This window comes from Cornus florida, unplaced genomic scaffold (assembly GCF_030987335.1).
Source record: "Cornus florida cultivar Cherokee Brave unplaced genomic scaffold, ASM3098733v1 CherokeeBrave_3.0.0_Hap2_Chr04, whole genome shotgun sequence".
Taxonomy (NCBI): Eukaryota; Viridiplantae; Streptophyta; class Magnoliopsida; order Cornales; family Cornaceae; genus Cornus; species Cornus florida.
In genome coordinates, this window is record NW_026775574.1 from 21,753,428 (window position 1) to 21,777,620 (window position 24,193).

General features: G+C 36.0%; 2 protein-coding genes across 3 annotated transcripts; both read left to right on the top strand.

The window, feature by feature from the left end:
• Positions 1–1,931: 1,931 nt before the first annotated feature.
• On the top strand, positions 1,932–14,062 carry LOC132302962 (disease resistance protein RPV1-like). The gene is made up of 5 exons (XM_059799976.1): positions 1,932–2,658; positions 5,446–6,553; positions 7,607–8,047; positions 8,730–10,316; positions 13,362–14,062. Exons 1-5 carry the CDS (start codon positions 2,168–2,170, stop codon positions 13,878–13,880), a joined length of 4,146 nt encoding a protein of 1,381 aa, XP_059655959.1. The 5' UTR covers positions 1,932–2,167; the 3' UTR covers positions 13,881–14,062.
• A 1,851-nt stretch (positions 14,063–15,913) lies between these two features.
• On the top strand, positions 15,914–23,424 carry LOC132302963 (serine/threonine-protein phosphatase PP2A-2 catalytic subunit-like). 2 transcript variants are annotated; one of them, XM_059799977.1, is made up of 7 exons: positions 15,914–16,168; positions 16,242–16,510; positions 19,643–19,757; positions 21,014–21,122; positions 21,204–21,281; positions 22,484–22,675; positions 22,768–23,424. In XM_059799977.1, the coding sequence occupies exons 2-7, from the start codon at positions 16,258–16,260 to the stop codon at positions 22,939–22,941; spliced, it is 921 nt and encodes a 306-aa protein (XP_059655960.1). In that variant the 5' UTR covers positions 15,914–16,168; positions 16,242–16,257; the 3' UTR covers positions 22,942–23,424. The 2 variants fall into 2 exon arrangements, with proteins under 2 accessions (XP_059655960.1, XP_059655961.1); XM_059799978.1 differs by having other exon boundaries at positions 15,914–16,510.
• Positions 23,425–24,193: the final 769 nt, after the last annotated feature.

Consider the following 24,193-nt stretch of genomic DNA (forward strand, 5'->3'; position numbering starts at 1 on the left):
TATATATTTTTTCCTAGTTTGTACTCACACACACATGCCTCCATGGAGGCTTGAACCATTGACCTCCCTTTGGGAAAGAGTCTAATACCGTTAGGCCACTGACCTGTTGGTGTAAAAGCTGAAATATTCACAAACGTCATATAAAATTCATTTCTATCGTTGTCTTATTTTCTTGGATTGTGACTTGGTAAAGATCAGTTAAATGCTTTGCAGTATTCGGTAAGAATCAGATAAATGCTCAGAAGTATATTATGCAACCTTTTTCTCTTCGATGTTACACTAATGATATATTTCACATTGATCAAATTTATCATCGACACACTGATCAATTTTGCATTGATAACAAGCAACATGTGCCATAGGGGTTGAGGCATATCTCCCCCTTTGCTTGTTTCATATTATTTTAGTCCCACCTTTAGGGATACAGTGTGAAATTCGAAATATAATCCCCATGATGTTGGTAGTTAATTCTACCATGACTATACCCATAACCATGTCCATAACCGCGAAATGAGGCAGTATTCGCTTAAGGGATCGTTTTCAATCCCTCGGACTTAAAATTTCTCAATAAAAGTTATTTATTTTGTTCTGTCATAAACATGCATGATATCAACTTTAAATATTTCATAAATCTACACACTTAGCGTGATTAGTGGAGTATCACTTGTTTAATATATATCTTCTTTACACAAAAATTTCATTAATTTACGCTCTCGGCATGAAAAGTAGAGTATCCTTTTATCAATATATGCCCTTTAATAATATTTTCCTCCACATCAAATATTTAAAAAATCTACGCACTCGGCATGATAAGTGAATGATGTTCCTTTCAATAAATACTCATGAGTAATTATTTCTTCACATTATCTCAATAAAATTGATTGCAAACAAGGTCGAATTATATTCGCTAATAATTGCATAATCTTGCAACTGCAGTTGCATTTCTTGCATACTGAACTTTTGAGATGATCACGATACTTTAGATGGTCGTATCTTTCTTTCAATTTTTTTCACAAACTCAGTGGATCTCTTTCAATGAGGCATTCAGTTTTTAGTTCCTCACTAATATGGCGACAAAGGAAAATCACGGCTTTCGCTTTATACAACATAATATGAATTATTATAATTCTAGTATAATTAAACGACAAAGGCGGTAAAACCAGCCATAGTGAATAAATTATTAAACAATAAATGCGGTAAAATCGATCATAAATCATTAAGTAATAAAGGCGTTAAAACCGACTATAGTTAGTAGATCATTAAATAATAAAAACGGTATAACCGACCATAATTAATAAATCATTAAATAATAAAAGCGGTAGAACCGACCATAATTAGTAAATCATTAAATAATAAAGGCGGTAGAACCGACCATAATTAGTAAATCATTAAATAATAAAGGCGGTAGAACCGATTATGTAAATTATTAAATAAAAGAGGTGGTAGAACCGACTATGGTATGAGCACATATATCATTTAAGGGGGCAAATTAATTCATAAACAATAATCAATAATTAAAATTTTCTAATCATTTAGAATCAGAAATATAATTCTCTTCAGTAAAGCAAATAAGTCCAACAACATATCAAAACTAATACCACAAAAAAAAATATAAAATTGAGATAAAAAAAAAGGGGAGATAGTTTGAGCACGTACTCATAACATCTTTTGAATATGATATTGAAATATAAATGAATAAAACAAAGTGAATATGTAAACATGAGAAAGAGAGCGAATGAACTGCCGCTTTTATTTTCCTTACACAAATATATACTGTCATCACCTATTTATAGCAATCAATGTCGTGGGCTGCAAGAGCTTGTGCAATAAGCTCCACTGCCACTCAAAATAAATTCAAAATCTATATATTCATTTCAAGTGGACCCCACACAAACATAGATATTTATAACAATTGTATTCTTCTTTTTCGTGCATTCATTGTATCCTTCTTTTTAGAACAAGCTACGTACTGTGACGGTGAAGGCTCTTTCAAAGGAGTTAGCAGTCGGTATTAAAAGATTCCATTTTATTCGGCCATAAAAATCCGTCAGAAGCAAAAATTGCCACAAATTTGCGAGACATCGATCCATTTTCTCCGTAATGTCGTCTAACTGAGTGTCATATCGTGCCGTTTTTCGCTGGCAACGTAGTAGTGACTCCGGCCATAATGGCCGACGTCGACGACCCGTGGTCGTCGTCGCCGTCGACTTCAACGCCGTCGTTCCGGTTCCGGTGGGACGTGTTCCTCAGCTTCAGAGGCGAAGACACTCGCCACACCATCACCGACCGCCTCTACACGGAGCTCGTACGGAACGGAGTTCGAACGTTCCGCGACGAGGAAGGTCTCGGCCGCGGCGACGAGATCGCTCCGAGTCTCCTGACGGCGATAGACGAGTCGGCCGCTTCGATCGCCATCATATCGGAGAACTACGCGTGGTCGAGGTGGTGCCTTGAAGAGCTCGCCAAGATCACCGAGTGCCGGAAGCTGATTCTTCCGGTGTTTTACAAAGTCGATCCCTCTGATGTTAGGAGACAAAAAGGACCATTCGGAGCGGCTTTTGACAACTTAGAGCAGCGATTCGGAGAAGAACAGGTCGCGAGATGGAGGAAAGCCATGAAAAAAGCCGGTGATACCTCCGGTTGGGATTCCAGGCGCTGGTATATATACTCTCTCCTCATAACTTGGCATTATACACAATTAGACACACTTATATATGTATACATGTATAGGTGTATGTATTTGTGTGATTTTGTTTGTGGCTTTGTGTTCTATGTTCATTTCTATGCTCTCCGGCCCCAAATCACGGTTCCAATCAAGTTATGGTGGGAGCATGGTGTACTAGACTAGCCCTAATAAGCGACTGAAGTTCTCAGCAGAGGAGAGGAAAGCAAAATATCTAGGTTTTGGAGGTTAGGGTTATTCTATAGTTGACGCTTTATCTAAGCAATGAATCTGGCATTGCATTTGAAATAAATTATGAGTGACTTTAATATAATATTTGCATCTAATCCCCTCGCTTTTGTTTTCTTACAACTGGGGAATTTTTTAATTTTAAGGTTGTTCTTTTAAAAAGTATTTTAATGGCTTCTTCATATTGTTTATACCCACTATGTTTACTCTTCTGGGTGCCCATTCAAAAAGTCCAGTGCTGTCTTTGTTGGTTTGCTCAAAGTCACCAATAGCTAACATGGCATGTTGAAAAGTCAACATAACCCCTGAACTAAAACTTCGTGGCAAGTTGAAAAGTCAAAAACTTCATTAAGCTTTGAGGGCTCAACCCTCGAACACCCCAAGGCCTGGCATCGCACCAGGCCACCAAGTCTCGAGGGCTTAACCCTCAAGCACCCAGAACCCTAGCATCGCACCAGGTCGTCAAGCCTTAAGGGCCAACCCTCGAGCATCTCAAACCCTGGCATCACACCAGGTCATTAAGCCTCGAAGGCCCAACCCTCGAGCGACCCAAACTGGTATCGCACCAGGTCCCCAAACTTTAAGGACTCAATCCTCGAGCACCCCAAACCCTGGTATCACATCAGGTCATTAAGCCTCGAGTGACCCAAACCCTGGCATCACACCAGGTCATTAACGAGCGACCCAAACTCTGGTAGCGCACCAGGTCATTAAGTTTTGAGGACCCAACCCTCGAGCATCACAAACCCTGGTACCACATCAGGTTACTAAGCCTTGAGAGCCCAGACCTTGAGCATTACAAACCTTAGCAACACACTAAGTTGCTAGGACTTGAAGGCTCAGCCTTCAAGGCTCCTTCGAGCCTCACAGTGCACTGAGGCAATAGGGCCCCAAGGAGTTTGCCTTTAAATGGCTACATTTTCATAAGTCCAAACATGGCATGAAACGAAGGTAGGGTCTTCTCAGCTATGTGGGACCTCACTATGGGAAACTTGGAAGGATCTTGGATTGGTGGATGATAAGTAAAGAAGTGCCTCCATTCCTAGAGAGGCCCGATCAACGAGATGATGGAAATATATACATTGTGACAACAAACCTTAAAATCATATTTAATGCTTTGACAGACTTGGCCAACCGACGGTCAAGTAAGAACAAAGAGCATTTAATGCTCCAAATAGGGGGAGACACAACATAATGCATGGATCGATAAGAGGATTTGACCTCTTAGGCTCTTAAGACTATCCAAGACGTGTAGAATGGAGGAAGAGAAATTGGAGCGTCTGTGTATATGACCCAAAACCTACTTTTAGGAAAAATAAAATAAATAAAATTATTATAATTAAATTATTACCGACACATTTTGAATAACTGCCGAAAATAATTAAATATTTCCGGCACTATTAAAAATACCGCCGGAAATAATTAATTATTTCCGGCGCTTTTAAAAAATCTGCCGAAAATAAATAAAAATTCCGGCGGTTTATAAAATACCGCCGGTAATAATTTTAATAGTGGCGGTATCTAAAAAAACACCGGTACAAATAAATTAAAAGCAGCACACATATAAACACCGCCAGTAAAAATGATATTTTGTGTAGTGAACCCATGTGGTCATGGTTAGGGACGAGACGCACAAGGAACCGCTGGTTAATAACCAGCATGTTTCGTGGTCTATAAATAGCACTACCGCATGAAAGAACAAGAAGCCAGAAAAGGATTATCATCAGAAATGTATATTTTCCCTACCTCCATCTTAATCTCGTAAGATTGGTTTTCTTCTCCTCCTTCATCAAGTACTTTCTATGTTTCCCTCATATTTGTGTCCTAGATATCACCTTTATACATTTATTTATTGTGTTACTCAAAAAAGAACCCCTACAAAAGTTTACCTCTCTACCAGTCATCCCCAATTTTTTAAAGCTAAGCAGAGATTTTGGGTAGGGACATGAACATTCTTTTTTTCAGCTTGCTTGGTTACCTGGCCACTAATTGGCAAACCCTTTGAATGGTGTGACCAGCTTAAAAAAACAGAAATTAATTAAATTATAAAAAAAAGATACCAAATTTAATGCGATTGAGGCTATGCCTTACATTAATGGTAATGGGTAAGATTTTGTATTAACAATACAAAATCTACAGCGATAATCCTGAATGGCCTCTTGTCTGGGGGTTGGTTGTCCAATATCTACAGCGATAATCCTGTTTTTTCAGAATTTGTGTAAATGCTATGAAACATAAAGGTTAATATTTTTGCTACTTACAACATCACTTTCATGTCAGGGCAGGATACGTCTCATCTTAGTTGTCACATATATTAGTAATTGACAAAAATTACTTACTTTTCATGAAACTTGCAAGGTCAATATTTATGGTAGTTACACTATTGATCTCATGTTGAGACAGGGTACATCTCATCTCATTCATGACTGCATCTCTTTGTGATTTAAAAATTTCTTGTTTTAACTGTTTTGGTTCGCTTTCTTGTTTTTTGTATATTCTCCTTTCTGATTTACTGTGATCATGCTTCTTTGCAGGGAAGAAGAACGGTTAATCCAAAATTTAGTCAAGAACGTTTTGACTAAACTAAGTAATATACCATTGGGCGTTGCTAAATATCCAGTTGGACTTAATTCTCGTCTTGAAAAATTGATAGGAATGTTAGATGTTAAAGCTAACGGTGTCCGAGCCGTTGGTTTTTATGGAATGGGTGGGGTTGGCAAGACCACCCTTGCCAAGGCTCTTTACAATAAACTTGTCATTCACTTCAAACGGCATAGCTTTATTTCAAATGTAAGAGAAATTTCGCAACAGCATAATGGTTTAACATCTCTCCAGAACAAACTTATTGGTGATCTTTCCCCGAATTCTACGCCAAGCGTAAATGATGTTAGTAGAGGTATCATTTCAATCAAGGGGGTTATTCATGAGGAGCCAATTCTTCTTGTTCTAGATGATGTTGATGATGTAAGCCAACTTGATGCTCTAGCTGGTGCTAGAGATTGGTTCTACGAAGGCAGTCGAATCATTATCACCACAAGAGATAAGGAAATTCTACTTGAAAAAATTGTAAATAAATTCTATGAGGTAGAAGAGTTGACTTCTTCTGAGTCGCTTCAACTTTTCAGTTATCATGCATTTGGAAGAGAGCAACCCCCGCCACAGTTTATGAACGTCTCTGAGAAAATTGTGTCGCTCACAGGTAGACTGCCGCTTGCTCTGGAGGTATTTGGTTCTTTTTTGTTTGACAAGAGGAGGATAAAGGAATGGGAAGATGCATTGCACAAGTTGAAACGAATTCGTCCTGGTCAACTTCAAGATGTGTTGGAGATAAGTTTCAATGAGCTAGATGATCAAGAAAAGTGGATATTTCTTGACATTGCATGTTTTTTTGTTAATAAGAGAATGGAAAGAGAAGATGCTATTGACATATTTAAGGGCTGCGGTTTTAATGCTGAAATAGCAATCACTGTCCTCACAGGAAAATCTCTCATTAAGATCATTGATGGCAATATTTTGTGGATGCATGATCAACTTAGAGACATGGGAAGACAAATAGTTCAGTGCGAAAACCCTGAAGATCCTGGCATGCGTAGCAGGCTGTGGGATCATGATGAAATAATGGACGTTTTGAAGAAAGACAAGGTATGGGGATAATAGCATGATTCCTGTTTTCTTTTCATGAGCAATTTTTATTCATTTTAAAAGTTGTTGATAATATAGCAAGCCACCTTTTAATACACGTGCACATCAACTCCATTCAACTGAATTTTTCCCCTACAAGAGTTGGCTACATGAATTCTGTTTCAATCCAGAACTCCTGTTCATTGTAATTTTACATAAGGTTTTACATTGATTGTCAACGTAACACTCATTTCCTTGAGAAAGTCGGCTGACCATAGTGACCAAGACAATCCCCCAATGTTGCTTCTAGAGAAAGAGAAAGTAATAGGAATAATGGAGCAATCTAAATGGTGGAATTTCCATTTCATTGTCTTTAGATGCTTAACATTGCTGACATGCGTATGGAGTAAGAAATGAGACTTTAAATTAAAGCTAATTTTCAAAGTCGAGATTAGCTTATGATTTTTTGAAATGCCATATATATTTAAAGTGAATATTAAAGCTCTGTTTGGTTCATGGATTTAGACTATGGTGATGGAAAAGAAAAACAATACTAAGGAAATCATTCTTGTTGGATACCATGGAAAACAACGAGGAAAATAAAATATGAGGAGCTATGTTACATGGACTTGGGTACACGTCTCAGGTACGGGTATGTATCCATGCGTCGAACGTGTCAAATCTCTAAACAGAAGGACACATGGACACTGCTAAATATCTATTCTATTTAGTTAGTTTATTTTATTTTCTAGAGTAAACGAATGTTTTTATCTAATATAGTGTTCAATATAGGCTTTTAACTCATTTTAAAGTAATAATACAATATAATTGAATGATTGGATATGCTTTTTTGTTATTTTCTGTTATTTTTGAATTTCGATATCATTTTAGCAACAGAAAATCATTTGCTTACTGCAGTTCTCTGTCAAAATTTTGGCTAAAGTGGTAAATTTGTTGCATCCATTAGTGACCTTAACAACTTTATTATGCTGATGTATTCTAAAGTGGAAAAACAATTTTTATTTATTATTTTTTTGAACACTATGACTCAATTAATCATTTGACTAATCTTAGGGAACAAGAAACATTCAAGGGATCACCCTTGACGTTGAGAAGAAGCATGATTTAAGTTCTGAACAAATCTGTTGGGCAAACTTTCAAACAAGCCCTGGTTTGGCATCTGCATATTCATACTTAAAGGAAATATACAAGAAATATTCTGGCCATGGGGCAGAGGAGGAGAAAGATGTGATACTTTGCACTAAAGCTTTTAAATCTATGCTTCACCTAAGGCTTCTTCAGATTAATCATGTGAAATTGGTTGGAAATTTTAAATTACTACCTGCTGAGTTGAAGTGGCTGCAATGGAAAGGATGCCCTTTGAAAACTCTTCCTTCTGAGTTTCGCTCCGGGGATCTTGCTGTCCTTGATCTCTCAGAAAGCAATATTACACAAGTGTGGGGTTGGAGATGGTGGGACTGGGGTTGGAGATGGTGGTACTGGAACAGGAACAAGGTGAGTGTTGTTATATATTCAACTACTTTATTTTATTAAATTTGTGATAGTTAGGTCATCTGAGGTCCAAATGTTTGTGGAAGAGTGATCCATGTCATCCCCATTCTTCCTCTACTGAGTTGTATTATGGAAACACTCTTGTGAACCCTGATAGGACTCCTTCTGGCACTTAGTACTTGGACTGAACTATTAAAAAATTAACCTTAAGGTTGTTAGAATATAGACTGAATCTGAATCCCCTTGTTCTTGAATCCATTCTGGTCCAATGCAATTTAAATTATTTAAATACTAAACAACTGCAATATATTATGTAACATGTTATATACTGTATTATTATATCAGTATATTTAGATTCTTATATACTTGATTAGGCTGTTGGGTGTGTATGCCTCACAATTCATCACCAAATCTAGTTAAATTGGCTGATTGGATCCCAAATTGATCAGTTTAAATGCTTGTCGCATTCTGCTTCCCATTCGATAACAATCTACTGGTATGCATTCTGAAGCATTCTTAATTCTCAGTATGCATGAACTAAATGATATCTGTGCTTTGGGTCTCTGGTAAAGGTTGTATAATGACTACTTGTATAGCTCGTACATTATGCTTAATCTAGTATCCAGATTTCTTTATGGAAACTGCATAGAATTTATTTTTGTATTGAGAAAAACTTCTTGTACAGATGGCTGAGAAGTTGCTGGTTATGAAGCTCCATGATTGCCCCTTTCTTACTGAAATCCCTGATCTATCTGGGCTCCCTTTGGAGAAATTGATTCTTAAAAATTGCAAGGGACTAGTTAAGATGCATATATCAGTTGGGGATTTAAGTACATTAACGCACCTGAACTTGAAAGGCTGTTGGAACCTTGTGGAATTTCCGAGCGATATCTCTGGATTGAAACACCTTGAGAACCTTGTTCTCTCTGGTTGCTTGAAACTGGAAGAACTACCAGAAGACATGAGCAGTTTGAAATTCTTAAGGGAGCTGCTCATCGATGAGACAGCAGTAGTAAAGCTTCCGGACTCTATATTTCGCCTGAAGAAGCTTGAAATATTCAGTTTAACTGATTGCAAATCATTGAAACAACTACCTGGTTTCATAGGGAAATTGACTTCCCTGAGAGAGCTTTTCCTTGATGGTTCTGCTTTAGAGGAAATGCCTGATTCTGTTGGAGAGTTGGCAAATCTTGAGAAGCTAAGTTTGAGGAGATGTAGGTCACTCACTTCAATTCCTGATTCAATTGGCAATCTCAAATCTTTAATTGAACTTTTTCTTGACAGAAGTTCAATAGAGAAACTGCCAGATTCTGTTGGTTTATTATCCCTTTTAAAGAACCTCACAGTTGGTCATTGTCGATGCCTGGGGAAATTGCCCACTTCCATAGAAGGATTAGCATCTTTAGTTTGGCTCGAGTTAAAAGAGACATTAATTACGGAAGTACCAGATCAGTTAGGCGCCTTGACCACTCTTGAGAAGCTTGAGATGGGAAACTGCGAGTCGCTTAAATGTTTACCAAAGTCATTAGGTAACATGTCAAATCTAACTAATTTGTCTCTGGATAATGCCATAATAACAGAGTTGCCAGAAACCATAGGGTCGTTGGAAAGACTTGAAGTGTTGAAATTGAACAATTGTAAATATCTTCGAACACTACCAGCTTCAATTGGAAGATTGAAACGTTTGCGTTACTTCCTCATGTCTGAAACTGCTGTGACAGAATTACCTGAAGAATTTGGGATGCTTTCAAGCTTAAAAATATTAAAAATGGGAAAACAGCCATATTCAGAGCAGAAAGATTCAGCTGAACAGGAAAACCTCAAGCTAGCTGTTCTTCCAATGTCATTTTCAAATCTCTCTTTATTGGAAGAACTGGTCGCTTTTGCTTGGAGATTGTCTGGCAAAATTGCTGATGATTTTGAAAGGTTATCATCATTGGAAAATTTGAATCTTGGTCACAATAATTTTTGCAGCCTCCCATCTAGCTTGAAGGGTCTTTCCATTCTCAAAAATTTGTGTTTGACCCAATGTAAAGAGCTCAAGTTTCTCCCTCCACTTCCATCAAGTTTGATTAAGTTGGATCTTGCAAATTGTACTGCATTGGAGAGTATATCAGATCTTTCTAATTTGGAGAGTTTGCTGGAGCTATGGCTTACAAATTGCAAGAAGTTGACAGATATTCCTGGCCTGGAACGCTTGAAGTCTTTGAGAGTGTTGTGTACTGGTGGTTGCAATGCTTGCTCTCCGGCAGTAAAGAGAAGACTTGCTAAGGTTGGTTCTCTCTCTCCATGTATTTATACACACACACACACACACACACGTAAATACTTGTATTTATGTTATACACAAACCTGCATGTTTGTTGGCTTATGATAAAATGAAAATAATACCAAGGAAAACTCTGTTTAATGGTAAGTATTAAAGCTGGGTAACTGTAGAAATAATTTATGGACTTTCACCATAGCTGATCATTTATGTTATGTAGAATTGGCAAACCTGTAGCTAAAACACATGGCAGTACTCTGTTCATGGATCTAGTGAGGCATAGTAGTTCTTAATTCAAATATTCAGATCCCTAACTCAACTCTTTATATGGTAGCTGTAATGGGTCGTGCGCTTGCCATGTAACCCAACCAAAAGCTTAAGTTGTTGGGTAGTTTTGCATACCCGCCTATATATGCCAGACTGGCCTTCTCCACCTGAATCCGATGTGAGACAAGACCTCTCTAACATTCTCCCTGCCCGAACTTCCAACATTATTGTTGGAGTCCGACCACCCTGCCTACCTGTCTCCCCTAACAACGGGAGGACCTAGTAATAACCCAAATCTGGATTCTACCCAGGTGGGGGCGCTTGGTATGACACCGGACCACATGTAATGGGCCGGGCGCTTGCCTTCTGATCTAAAACTTAAGTTGTTAGGTAGTGCTGCATACCTGTTTATATATGTCAAAGACCTTCCCCATCCGGATCCGACGTGGGACATGACCCCCTCTAACAGTAGCCCTACTGCTCCACCTTTTCACGATTTTTTCTTCTCCACCCTTTTGACATTTGCTTAGTGGTGGCAGGTAAGGCCCAACGTACCAGACGTTTCCGACACCAACACGTGTCCAACACCTTGTAAACGTGTCGGATTATTTTATTATTAAAATGAGTGATGGTTGTTCGTCTCCTTTCTCATCTAGCTTCTCCATCTCTTCACTTTTTTTTTTTTTCATCTTTAATCTCTCTGATCTCTTTCACTGGAAATTTATCAAAATTATCAATCTCATCTACCAAAGATTTCAGATCGGTAAATTTAATTGTTTTGTATCAGTTTATCCCATCATGTATCTTAAATTTTCTACTGCAGCTTTCCCTTTTATGTATTATATATAAAGAGAACAGATTTCTACACATCTATCCTATAGACTGAGCCGTGTAAGGTCCAGAGGAGAGAGAGATGTACTGAATGTGAGGAATAAAATCAGAGGGGATAAAGGTCTTTTTCTTCTTTTTATCACTTGTTTGGTTACAAGGATAAAACTTTTGTATTTTGGATATATGGATATATCATTATCTGTTTATATTTTAATAAAATTTGAGCTTATAACCCTTAAAAGAAATAAGAATGAAATAAGTGAACTTAATTTAAATGGGTTCTAAATAGAGTTTAGATTGTTAAAATAAAAAATAATAATAAAAAAAAGTATAGAGAAAATGAAAAAATTAAATATTTTTTTATATATATAAGAAAATTAATTATTTATTTATTGCCGTGTCTGTCCTATTTTTTCAAGATTTGACGTATCGCCATATCGGCTTATAGTACCCGTGTCCCAGGGTCGGTGCTTCCTAGGTGGTGAGGCAGTCCTGCAGAATGGAAGGAGCAGATGCAACAAAGTTAACGTCAAGAGGGTGTTTGTACCCTATAGGATGCCTCCACGTTCACTTGGGGGGTTATTGTGTTAGGGTAAAGGTGAGTGTGCACTAACACTGGATGTTCCTTGGGTTATATGGGTTGCTACAATATCTGAACTTCTCTTGGAAGTCTTATGAAGATGCCATGAAAAGCTTCTACATATGCAAAGGATTCATTATCAGGATGATGCTTTCATGAAGATGATGTGGTTGATTTCTAAGGTTGCCATGTCATTCGGGGCATATGTAATTTCTACGTCAAGAATTGTGTTTCTTTAAGAGTTATAACAAAATATGATGAGTCCTAGTGAGAGAGGGGAGTCACTTGACTCACTTTAATGTACCCCCTGAAACTTAACCACCAAACCACATACCGATTATTATCCTGTAGAGCTGTCCATGACTGCACATCTTGAAGCGAGACAAGATGAATCGGCCACATAAATTTGAGCTTTGACATTCTACTTACTCAGAGATCTGTCACGGTGTACCAGCCGTCTATACCCCTCAAGCCCTGCTCCTAATTTGGGTAGTATATGAAGTAGCTCAGGATGCCTTTTCAGTAGTTTGTAGAATGTAACAATTCACAATAAGCAATGTAATATGGAGAGCTCTCTGTAGAATCTGACGACATGTAAGGTCCAACCCCATTTGGAAGTATTGCTTGTTTTGAAATGATGTGGAGGGGCCTTGTTTTTAAAGATACATCATGGATAATTAATGGCCAAAGATTTCTGCAGCAAGACTGACATTGGAGCTCGATACCCTTCATTTTCAAGACAGTTCTGACGTCGCTGCAACAACGGTAACCTTGCACTCACCTGTTCACAACTGTATCAAGTCATTAATGCTTGTGCAAAACTTGATAAAAATAGTTAAAATTAAGGTAACCATATTTACGAGGTCCCTGTACCCACCTATATATGACTTTTTACAAACTGATCTAGCATATATAATAGATGTGGTACATGACTTGTTACAAACTGGTCATGTAGTGCCACAAATTGGTTGATGGAAGAAAATAACTCACCACAAAGCGTAAGTGTGCCCTCTTCAGCATCTTCCCGTGCATGAAAGTTTATACGAGTATAATTTGTTCATTTTCCATATACATGGTAGAAATATGTGGAGAAAAAAAATTAAAGTCGGGTCTTCAAATCCTAATTTTTACAGTTCTCCGAAACTAACACCTTATGCTCACATTGAATGCCATAACCTATTCCATGAATACATGCACTTCTGCTTCTTTTAGTAACCATGACGCAGATGCAGTCATGCATGTGATCTCTCTCCATGCTTCACTCTTATGATCTCTTCTGCTTCATTTAGGAGCCCTCGCACAGATGCATTCAAACATGTGATTTCTCTCTCTTTTTTTCCGACACTTAGTGAATTCTTTTTTCTGGAACGCAGGTAGCTTTAAAGCATTTGAGCACTTTGAGCATTCCTGGGACAAAGATTCCAGAGTGGTTTGTTCAAGAAATACATAGTTTCTCAAGTCGCAGAAACTGTGAACTCAAAGGTGTGATTATAGGTGTTGTAGTCTCTCTTGACCAGCAAACACAGGATGATTACAGACGTCGACTCCCAGCAATAGTGGATATTCAAGCGAAGTTGATCAGACTTAACGGCCCATTACACAATGCCACTACCACACTCAAATTATATGGAATCCCTGACACAGATGAAGATCATCTCTACCTGGTTCGTTTTCAGGAGTTTCATCAGTTTGTTCGTATGTTGAGTGATGGTGATAAGATACAGATTGCAACGAGACCGACACCATTCTTTAATGGATTAAAGCTGAAGAAGTATGGGATTTATTTGGTTTACGAAAATGAAGATGACAATGACGACGATGATGAAGAACAATTCAGTGAATCCCAGCAGTCAGTGTCAAAGAAAATAGCCAAGTTTCTAAGCTCACTATAACTATGGTCATTATTGAGCATTATAATGTTGTAGTTCTGTGTGTTTGTGTGTGTGTGTGTTTTTGGGTGCTTCGTTCTGTTTGGAAAACGATACTCGTTACATTGCATTATATTTCATAACTTTGTAATTTCATGTATCTTATTTTTATAGAGTTGGAATTCTGGGGTGGTTTTTCATTGACAGTATTCAACAGGCTATCGTGATGCACTTCAATCAAAAGTTCCTTCTAAATATTGGGAATTGGGAAAATTAGATTTCAGAACCTAAACAAAATTGTTCTAAATGACTTCAAAGTCCAAAAAAAATGAATATACATCTACCAAATTCAAAACTTAATTGCTCTCTGTACTGTTATAACTCTTTTCCATTGAGCCTTCAAAATTTTCTAAAATTAGTATTACTAGAACTAATTTACAGATATTAATAATAATATAGAAAAAAAAAAACCCCAAATTTCTTGATACTAAATATATATAGTTTTCAATAGTGATTTTGTATAGAAAAATTAAGTTGACCTTCTAAAATTTCCATTTGTAGTTACCTATCTATGGTAATTGAAGGTATTTCTATGGCAAATATTGAAGGTGGTTTGCTAAGGAAATACTTGTGATCTTTTCAAAATCTTTAATATTGCTTTTAAAATTTCAGATCTAATTAAAAAAAAGGTGTTGCAATTTTTTTTTTTTAACTTTCAGATCTAATAATGAAAATTTTTGATTGGTTATTTATGCACAATACAATTAAGTGAATGGTCTCGTTCCCTTATTTGTTGTATAAATGAATTAATTAAAATAGGTAAGTATGACAATTCATTGTAACAAATTATTTTTCATTATTTTTTATGATTTAAAAAGAAAAAAAAAGAATGGTGGACAATTGACAACTTCATTTATTTTAAACAGTCTTTCTCTCTTTATTTTTCTTGTATTATTTATAAATATGCTCTAAAAACGTGCATTAGAAATGCACCCCAAAAAAAAAAAAATTTGTTACAATTATTTTCTTTTAATTTTAAAATTTAATTTTATATTACTACTTGGCTCCCCAACGAAAGTTTCTGGCTCCGCCCCTAGGTATGATATTGAATCTACACCAAAAGCAATTACATCTTTCAATAATTTAATAGGTGCTTGTTGCTTCACTGTTTCAGTTTTTTTTAACTCACTAAAATCCTATTATAGAAAAATGGAAAATTATAAAGTTATTTTGGTCTCAAAAAATTGTTGCACGTGATTATTACTTGATACGATTTCATTAGTTTTAGACGGGAAATTAACGAGTAGGAGATGATATAATAGATTTTTTAAAATAAAAGGAAAATATGATAGTTTTTTCGGTTAAGGGAGTTTGTATATAATTACTATTTATCATCTAATCTTTACTAATCAATATCTCTCCTTGTGAATCCATATATAGTATATATAATATAATTATATATATAAACACAAAAAGGAAAGCGGCTTGTTTGTATATATAAATACTCAATACACAAAAAGAAAAACAACCATTTGTATATATGGATACTAAATCTATATATATTATATATACTTAAAAGGGAAAGTTATTGTTTATATATATATATATATATAGATAAAGGAGAGCTGTTGTTTGTATATATATAGACACTCAATCAAATTTAAGTGTTTCTATATAACACACGAGAAGGGAGAAGAAATAATTAAAAGAGCACTTTTGTACTATAAATTTAATTTTAAATGTACCATAATGATAAGAGATATTTAATTAATTAGCGTGTCATGTGCCCTAAATTAGCATTCCTCAAATAATTGATAAAAATGTGAGTGTTAGTATAATATGCATTAATGACAGATCAAATATAATAGGACTCAAATTTTGTAATTATATAAATCCGAGTAATTTGTAAAAAATTTCCTTTTTCATCTATTGTAAACTCTGATTGGACACGTGTCCTCGATCCTATGATTTTGACTCAGCTGAGCCACCGGAGCGCAAAATTTTGTTCCCTCCAATATTGACGTGAAAGTGAACAAACACATTCATTTGCATTCATTTGAGTTTCATTTCACTCTCCTTCCATTCCACAATCATTTTTTCTCTCTTCTTTCTTCACACTATAATATATATCTATATCTATATATATATATATATATTTTCGTCATCTCCTATTGAGACGAATCTCAAAATTATGAAATGATCAGGATGCGAGTAACGATCCATCAACGGATTCAAATCGATTCAGTACGAAACCCTAATTTATCGCTTGTCGTGTTCGGATGCTGAACCTATCGAATTGAATTCAAATCTCGGTACGTAGCTGATTGATTGATATTCGTTGAGTTTTTGGTTCGATCTTCGGTGTCTGATCGATCGGTGTTTCAGATCGGAGAAAGAGACAATGCCTTCGCATGCGGATCTGGACCGTCAGATCGAGCAGTTGATGGATTGCAAGTCTCTGTCGGAGGCTGAGGTCCGGACGCTGTGCGATCAAGCTAGGGCTATACTTGTTGAGGAATATAATGTGCAGCAGGTGAAGTGTCCGGTCACCGTGTGCGGTGATATTCATGGCCAATTCTATGATCTGATCGAGCTGTTCCGGATAGGAGGAAGTGCTCCGGACACCAATTATCTGTTCATGGGCGACTACGTCGGTGAGTTTTGGTAATGATGATGCAATTTTTCGATGGGTTTAATTTGGGAGTTTTATATTTTTATTCTGGATTTTGGTTTTGTGCCATATCTGACGGAAAAAGTGTCTTTTTATTGGTTGGATGTTGGAATGTTTGATTGGTCGATTTGTGGGTGTTGTGTACCTATCTGTGCATTGGTTGGATATGTTGGTACTGCTTAGTGTGTTTATATTGGGGTGCCTGATGTTTTATTTATGAAGATTTATCTTGTTTTTCGTGGAACCTGTGAATATGGAACTGAGTGTGAAAATATTTAGTGTCCCATTGGCACCTTGTTTGTGTTGATAAATGTTGAATAACATATTGTATAGGTTTCTTTTTCTTCATATTTAAGATATTTGATACTGATCAGGACGTGGTGTACTTATATGATTAAGGTTGTGTTTTTATGTATATAAATTCAACCCAAGATTTTTGAGCTGAGCTCCATTTTGGTTCTCACTTTCTATACATAAATTGAGGTCTGTTTGGATAGGGCAATGCATAGTGAATGATTTGGCTTGTGCAAGTATGGTTGATGATTGCTCTAGTGAAGATTAATGTAAATGGGGTTGAGGAGTTGCTAGGTGAAGGAGGAACCATAACGAGGCGGACTAAGATTGTTAGAAACCATTGTGGCTCATAATTTTGCAGAAAATATGGTTTAATTTTATTATATATTTTTTTAAAAAACAAAGAACAAGAAAGAAGAAATGTATTTGTTCAACTGACCTGCTGGTAGGGGTGGTAAAGTTTCGATGAGTAGATAGCTGAACCAATCAATAAACTAAAGAGATAAAGGTAAAAAAATATTTAAGAAGTTGTATGGTCTTCTATAGGAGATGAAGTGTGCCCAACTCATAAACAGCTTTAGTCTTTGGTTTATTACTAAGCCCCTCTGGCCATAGACAGGATCCATCTCTTTCTTTTCACTTGTAAGAACAAAATGCAGGGTTGCCTGTTTTGACGGGATCATTAAATTTACTCTAGCTGAGATATTCTTTGTATGGCATTGCCGTTGTACATTCAACTTATAATGTTATATTGCTTTGCCAAGTTCATTGAAAACTTAAAAGCTTCATAATTGTTGATGCTTGGAAGTTTGTGGAAGCTATGAAATCTAAGGACTGTTACCCCAAGGCTCTCATAGGTTAGAGCGAGCACTGTGAATTAGACCTAGAGGGTTGAATTTGAAACTTAGTAAATTACCATTATTCCTTATTTAAATTAGTTTGATTGTGTGTCTCAAAATCATTCAATCAAACACATATTATTAATTAAAAAAAATTAAAGTAAAGCAGAGATATACGATTTTTTACACAAAAAACACTAAACAGGAAAAGATCACTGGACCTCGTTTAGCCATGAACAATTCACTGTGAGGAAGAAGTTCTACAATGAAGTTATTAGTTTCCCACTCTAGAGTCCCCTAGTTTCCTCTTGACACAGACCAACGTTGGACTCTCTGCTTGAGTCTCCAGGCTGTTCACTCCATCAACAGGCCTACTCGCACAATATGCTTCTCTATGGACGTTCAATCCTCCAACTAAAAGCTTTTCCTTGATTGAATTGCTCTTGTTTGAATTCTTTGATAAACTCCTTGCTCTTGTATTTCTCAATCACACGTGATTAATAATTTATGGTAAACACTAGTAACTTAAAAGACTCTCCCTGTAAAAATATAAATTTTCTAACTATAATGTATGGAGGCTCAATGCATGACTCCTTAGACTCACTATAAACTCATATTCAAAGCCAATATATGAGTCATATGTAGCATTGAAAGTAAAATCATTTAAAAAATATGATTTGAGAGAGTTACCAAAACATATAATTCTGCACAGGTCAATTGAGCAAGGCTTTGGTCGAGTGACTCTTGCAATGTGTCGATCAATCAAGCTATCGATTGACACACACTGTCCATGGTCAATCAATCAGGCTTTCAATCAAGCCATTTAGGATTTCAGTCTGATTTTTCTGGGAACATGTCAATCATTGAGACATCGACCGATCGCTCCTGTTTTTGGAAATGTCCCTGATTTAAAAACTCATTTGAAATCATTTAGAAAACTTGGGATAAAAATCCTAATTTTGAAAAATACATTTGAAACAAAATTTTAAACCAATTGTTGATTGAATCTAGGTCAAAAAAGGTATTTAAGGTCTCATTTACCTTTAACCTATGTATGTGATTGAGTCTTGAGAGATTTGCAGCGTGTTTTTCGCTAATTTTCATCTTCATCGTCGTTTGAGTTTGTAGATAAACACTCATACCATCACACACATCACTACCCAAGTTTTGATATGATTCATAAACCCAAGATCAACACTGAAGTATAGTGACACTTCTGGCGTTTTATTTTGGTACAATTACATCAAGTTGAAGGGAAATTTTAGAACTATTGATGCAACACCAATTATGCTTTATTACATTGGATGTTGAGCATCTAGCATTCAACATCTTTATACAACGAGTGTTGCCAAATTAATTTTGGGGATTTGAATTGGTATTTGAAAAGAATGGAATTAAAGTTTACGAGGAATAAAGGACAACTCCAGTGGCCGGCATAACTCAAGAAATTGGCTGATATGATTGGTCATGTATAACAAAAACTCGGATTGCATTAGGGGGAAGAAGCTATATGGTTCTAGTGGAAGGTTTTGGAAGGATGTGGGAAGGTGAAAGTACATCATGTGAGGTATTACTTACAAGATCTATTGGTCTATGATATGGTTCTAGACATAGTCAAAAATGAGGGGATTCACTATGATGTAGCTGTGTATTTAATCATAATGGCTGTTGGTTAAACCATGCAACTGATTTTAAAGATATTTGATAAGGTAGTAGTCCTGCTTTTGCATGTGAAACATAAAACTTTATCATTTAGTTCGAAATTTTGTGAGCCTGATCAACTATATTATTTCTGCAGTCTCTTTTTCTTTTCATTTTTTTTTCCTTCCCTTTTTTTCCAATTCACTGGTGTTTAAAATTGGTTTCTTCCATTTCATATAATGGTACACATCATTTGATGCAGGTCTTCTACATTTCTTTGGAAATTTTACCTTAAAAAATCTTTCTAACATTTTTTTAAAATTATGTTTTGATTAATGCAGATCGTGGGTACTATTCAGTGGAGACTGTCACACTTTTAGTGGCTCTGAAAATTCGTTATAGAGATAGAATTGTAATCCTTAGAGGAAATCATGAGAGCCGGCAAATAACTCAAGTGTAAGGCCTTTTTACAAGTATTTTTATTATAATATTAAATAAGTAATTTGTAAATGGTGGTCAAAGTATTCTATTTTTCTTTCTTGCTTGTGAACAATGTTAATGTATGACTGAAGGTTGGGTTGGGACCACACAGGATGATGGCCTTCCCCTTGCTTTTGTGAACTGGTTCTATTCCTTTGTTTCATAAGAGGCTTATGTTTTTCAAATTGTATGTTATACCATGAAGAGTGATACTTATGACAGAAGGTTGACAAAGTCTCAGGTTTATTTATTTTTTTAAAAAAAGGATCAAAATATTTAATCAGATATATACCATTTTTTCAAACACATCCACATTTCAGGGAGGAGGGATGAATTGGAGAGCGATGGTGCTCCTTCTTATGATGTCTCTGTACCTGTATCCTTCTGAAAAGGATTTAGATTGTCTATTTGTATGGGATAGGTGCATGCGCTTGTGTATATGTCCTGTGTGTACATAGACAATGGAACTTCATTTATTATTTTAAAAAAAATTACATGTGAACCTGTTATATGTTTCCAAAACTCATGGGAATAATGTAGTGAAATGGAATTTTTTATGGTAGGACAAGTGCCATGCCTAACATGTATACGTGCATACTCTTTTGCATTCCTCATATCGAGGGTGTTAAATTTCTGTTTTGTGGCTGATGTGCTGCTTTTAAATGGTTTTTTTGGTATGGTATTTTATGTACTCAAAGAAGGATCAGCTATGATATGAGGTTTTTGTTAAATCCAATCCCTCCTCTAACACCATAATGGGGCAATGGGCACTTTGCGCATAGTTGATGAGGAGGAATCCATTGCCGATGGATGTACTGTATTTTTAATTTGACGTTCTTCTATTGAGGGAATTGTAGAATTGCTTCCAAAAAAGAGAAAAAGAATGCCTGCAGCATGTGTGTGCACTCAAATTGAATCAACAATAGCATGTGGGTCCTTGTTCAATCTAACTCTATGTAGAGCTGCATGTTAAATCACATGCCATTCAATCTTTTCTTGTTGTCCTTGGTCTTCATCTTGCCCTTGCAGTTGTAATTCTTTTAACTTGAATCAAATCAGAACTGAGCGTTCAAACGGAAACCATTTTGTATGATTATCTAGGTTCTTGTCTTGAAGTGTGATTCATGCAGCTTAGACTTGTCATTTTCCTTGTAGATCATGTACTGTTTAGTAAATCTATTTAATCAGCTTTCATATTATTATATTTTTATTTTATTTTCCCAATTTTCCAGGTATGGCTTTTATGACGAATGTTTGAGGAAGTATGGAAATGCCAACGTCTGGAAGTACTTTACCGACCTTTTTGATTACCTACCCCTTACAGCACTTATTGAAAGTCAGGTTCGAGTTGTACGCTCTACAGACATATTATCTCCATAAAATTAAAAGCAACTTATAACAGTTGTTTGTTTTTAATCATAGGTATTCTGTTTGCATGGAGGACTCTCACCATCTTTGGATACATTAGATAATATTCGCTCCTTGGACCGTATACAGGAGGTACATGAACAATTGCAGCCTTGGAGTTTTGCAATTTCTATCTGACTGTTTTAAATCTACTTGCATGTTTTGTCGGGTTTTACTTTTATTTTTCTTTATATATATATTTTTTATTTAGCCTTCTTTTTTTAATTCCCTGCTTGATTATGAGGTTTGTAATATTGATTCTAAATTTGTTCAACATCCATAAATATTTCGAGTAAAAAATGTTCCTTGCTATGTTCAACTCTCTGTCTTGTTCTATGTGACATGGACTTCGGTACATGCGGTGGACTCAAGGGACACAAGTTTATATAGAATTGAAATAATAAACTTGAATTAATGGATATGCATGTTAAATGTATGTCCAACTAGACCTGTATGACACATATCCCATACCTATAACCAATTGTTGTGTTTTGTGTCTGGTACAAATAATTCATATTTTTCAAAGTCGTAACATGAACTTCATTGCTCTTGTTATTTGATATACACCTGTCATGTGAAAGCTGGTGGTAAGTGATGATGCTGTTAGCTTTATCACATAGGATTTTTTCCAAAAAAATATATTTTCCATTCCAAATGTAGATTTGCTTGCTAGTTTCAGTATTGTCTGCTTTCAAACCATTATAACACATTCTCTTGAGGTTGTGTTGCGCAACGGGAGACATTCTGATGCTTGATTTTCATGTATCCTTGGATTCTGTTAGTTCCCAAGTGGTGCGTTGTGATTTTTTTTGCTAGCAATGGTGTTTTGTTGACTATTGCTTTTTGAAATTTCTTATTTGTGCATTTTTGAGATCTTTAATGCTCTGTGCTTATCATTCTTATTCATGTGAGGAGTTCTAACTGACAATCTGACAGTGATACCAACAGTTTATGAGTAACCCATATACTTCCGCAATTGAGAAATAACCACTAAAACCATTTTACTTGCATCATTGTTCCACAATTTAAAATGTGGGCCTGAAAACGGAATGGCCTCATTTGATTTGTTTTCCGTGTTCAACTAGGATGGCAATACATCACCCGATCTGCATCCTCTGTGTGTGTCTCTCCCCCTCCTTTTCTCTTGATAAATATTCTTACCATAGTTGCTAGTGCATAAGTTGCACCGTTTCAAGTTCCCGTGATTTTTTTGGCTTTATTTATTATTTACTTCATTTTTCCCTACTTCTGGATAAGCTATTATGCATTTTCTAACTCGGTCATTGGGTTGGTAGGTTCCACATGAAGGACCAATGTGTGATCTCTTGTGGTCTGATCCAGATGACCGGTGTGGGTGGGGAATATCTCCACGTGGAGCTGGCTATACTTTTGGGCAGGACATAGCAGCTCAATTCAATCACACCAATGGGCTCAGTATGATCACGAGAGCTCACCAGCTTGTTATGGAAGGTTACAATTGGTGTCAGGTTTGTGAAGTTAAATGCAAGGAGCAACCTTCATCTGTTTTTCACTTCCTTCGCTTGTTGAAAATGTACTTGTTGTCCATACTTTTTTGTAGGACAAGAATGTGGTGACAGTATTTAGCGCTCCAAACTACTGTTACCGTTGCGGGAACATGGCTGCAATTCTGGAGATTGGGGAGAACATGGAACAGAATTTCCTTCAATTTGACCCAGCTCCGCGTCAGATCGAGCCTGACGCCACACGCAAGACTCCCGATTATTTTTTGTGATCTCGATATCGGTGTTTATTTTTTCTCTATAGATGTGTCTCAAATTCTGTTGTTTGAGAGTTGTTTTCCACATCATTCTTTTTTGTTTTGGAGTTTGCCTGCTGCTGGCCTCGATTCCGTGCTCTCGAGACTCCCGGGAAGAATCGATTGAAGGCACCAACAAAACCTATTGTAAATTTCAAACGGAGGAAGCAGCAATAACATGGTATATTGTGTTTTGTAATTTGACAATTCAAGGTAGGGAAAGAAGATTTTCAGAATGGATGCCAGTCACTTACCATTTTCGCTGACAAGTGACTGAAATGGTAATAGATTTATAGGTCTTTGTTGAGGCATAAATTATTATTATTATTATTTTTTTTCGTTGTTAGATTGCTGTTACATTAATTTCACTAATCTACGTTCCTCATATGCTAGTCAGTCCAGATACTTTTGTTGTGCATAGGATGATTGTAATAATATTTTCTGGTCTGTTTGGGTTTATGTAATTGCCGTACAACGTGTTTGTTTCATGGTGTCGCGCTGATGTTGCAAGTAAAAGCGTGTTTATCTAAAAATGGCCTTTCGTAAATGCAAGCACTTTTAAATTTGTTTGTCTTAAAACACTTTTATTATTAATTTTATTATATTTGATTAATAATGTTTCTACATTAACCATACACTAATAAACATTCGCCATTACTCAAATATTAAATTATTGTGAAACATCAAGTAATTATAAGACGGAGTTATCTTGAATTTTCTTTATTATCACCTTCTTTTTTTTTTTTTTGATATAGTATTTGTATTTTTTATTTACGGAGGAGATATTTTCAAACTTTACACAACAGATTAATTCTCTCTAGACCACGCAGTGACGCACAGCACCCCCACAAGGCCACAAACCACGCGCACTTGGCCATAGGCAATAGTCTCAAAGAGACTAGATTGTCAAAAATAAAACTAAGTTACCCGCAATTTTAAAAGCTTGATTAAAAAATGTCATTTTGATTAAAATTTAGTTACCCGCAATTTTAAAAGCTCCAATTTTTAGCTTCATAAAAAAAAAAAATAATAATAATAATAAATTGTCTTTTTGATTAAATCTTTACTACCTAACGCTTTTTTTTCATCACCAAGACCCATCCAAACCCAATTTAAATTAAAAGTGCTTTTAGGACCATTAAAGTCGCTTCTTTTTAATTTTTATCTTCTCAGGACTCATGGAACATTTTGGTAAAGGAAACCACTATAGTTTACGAAATAAAATTTT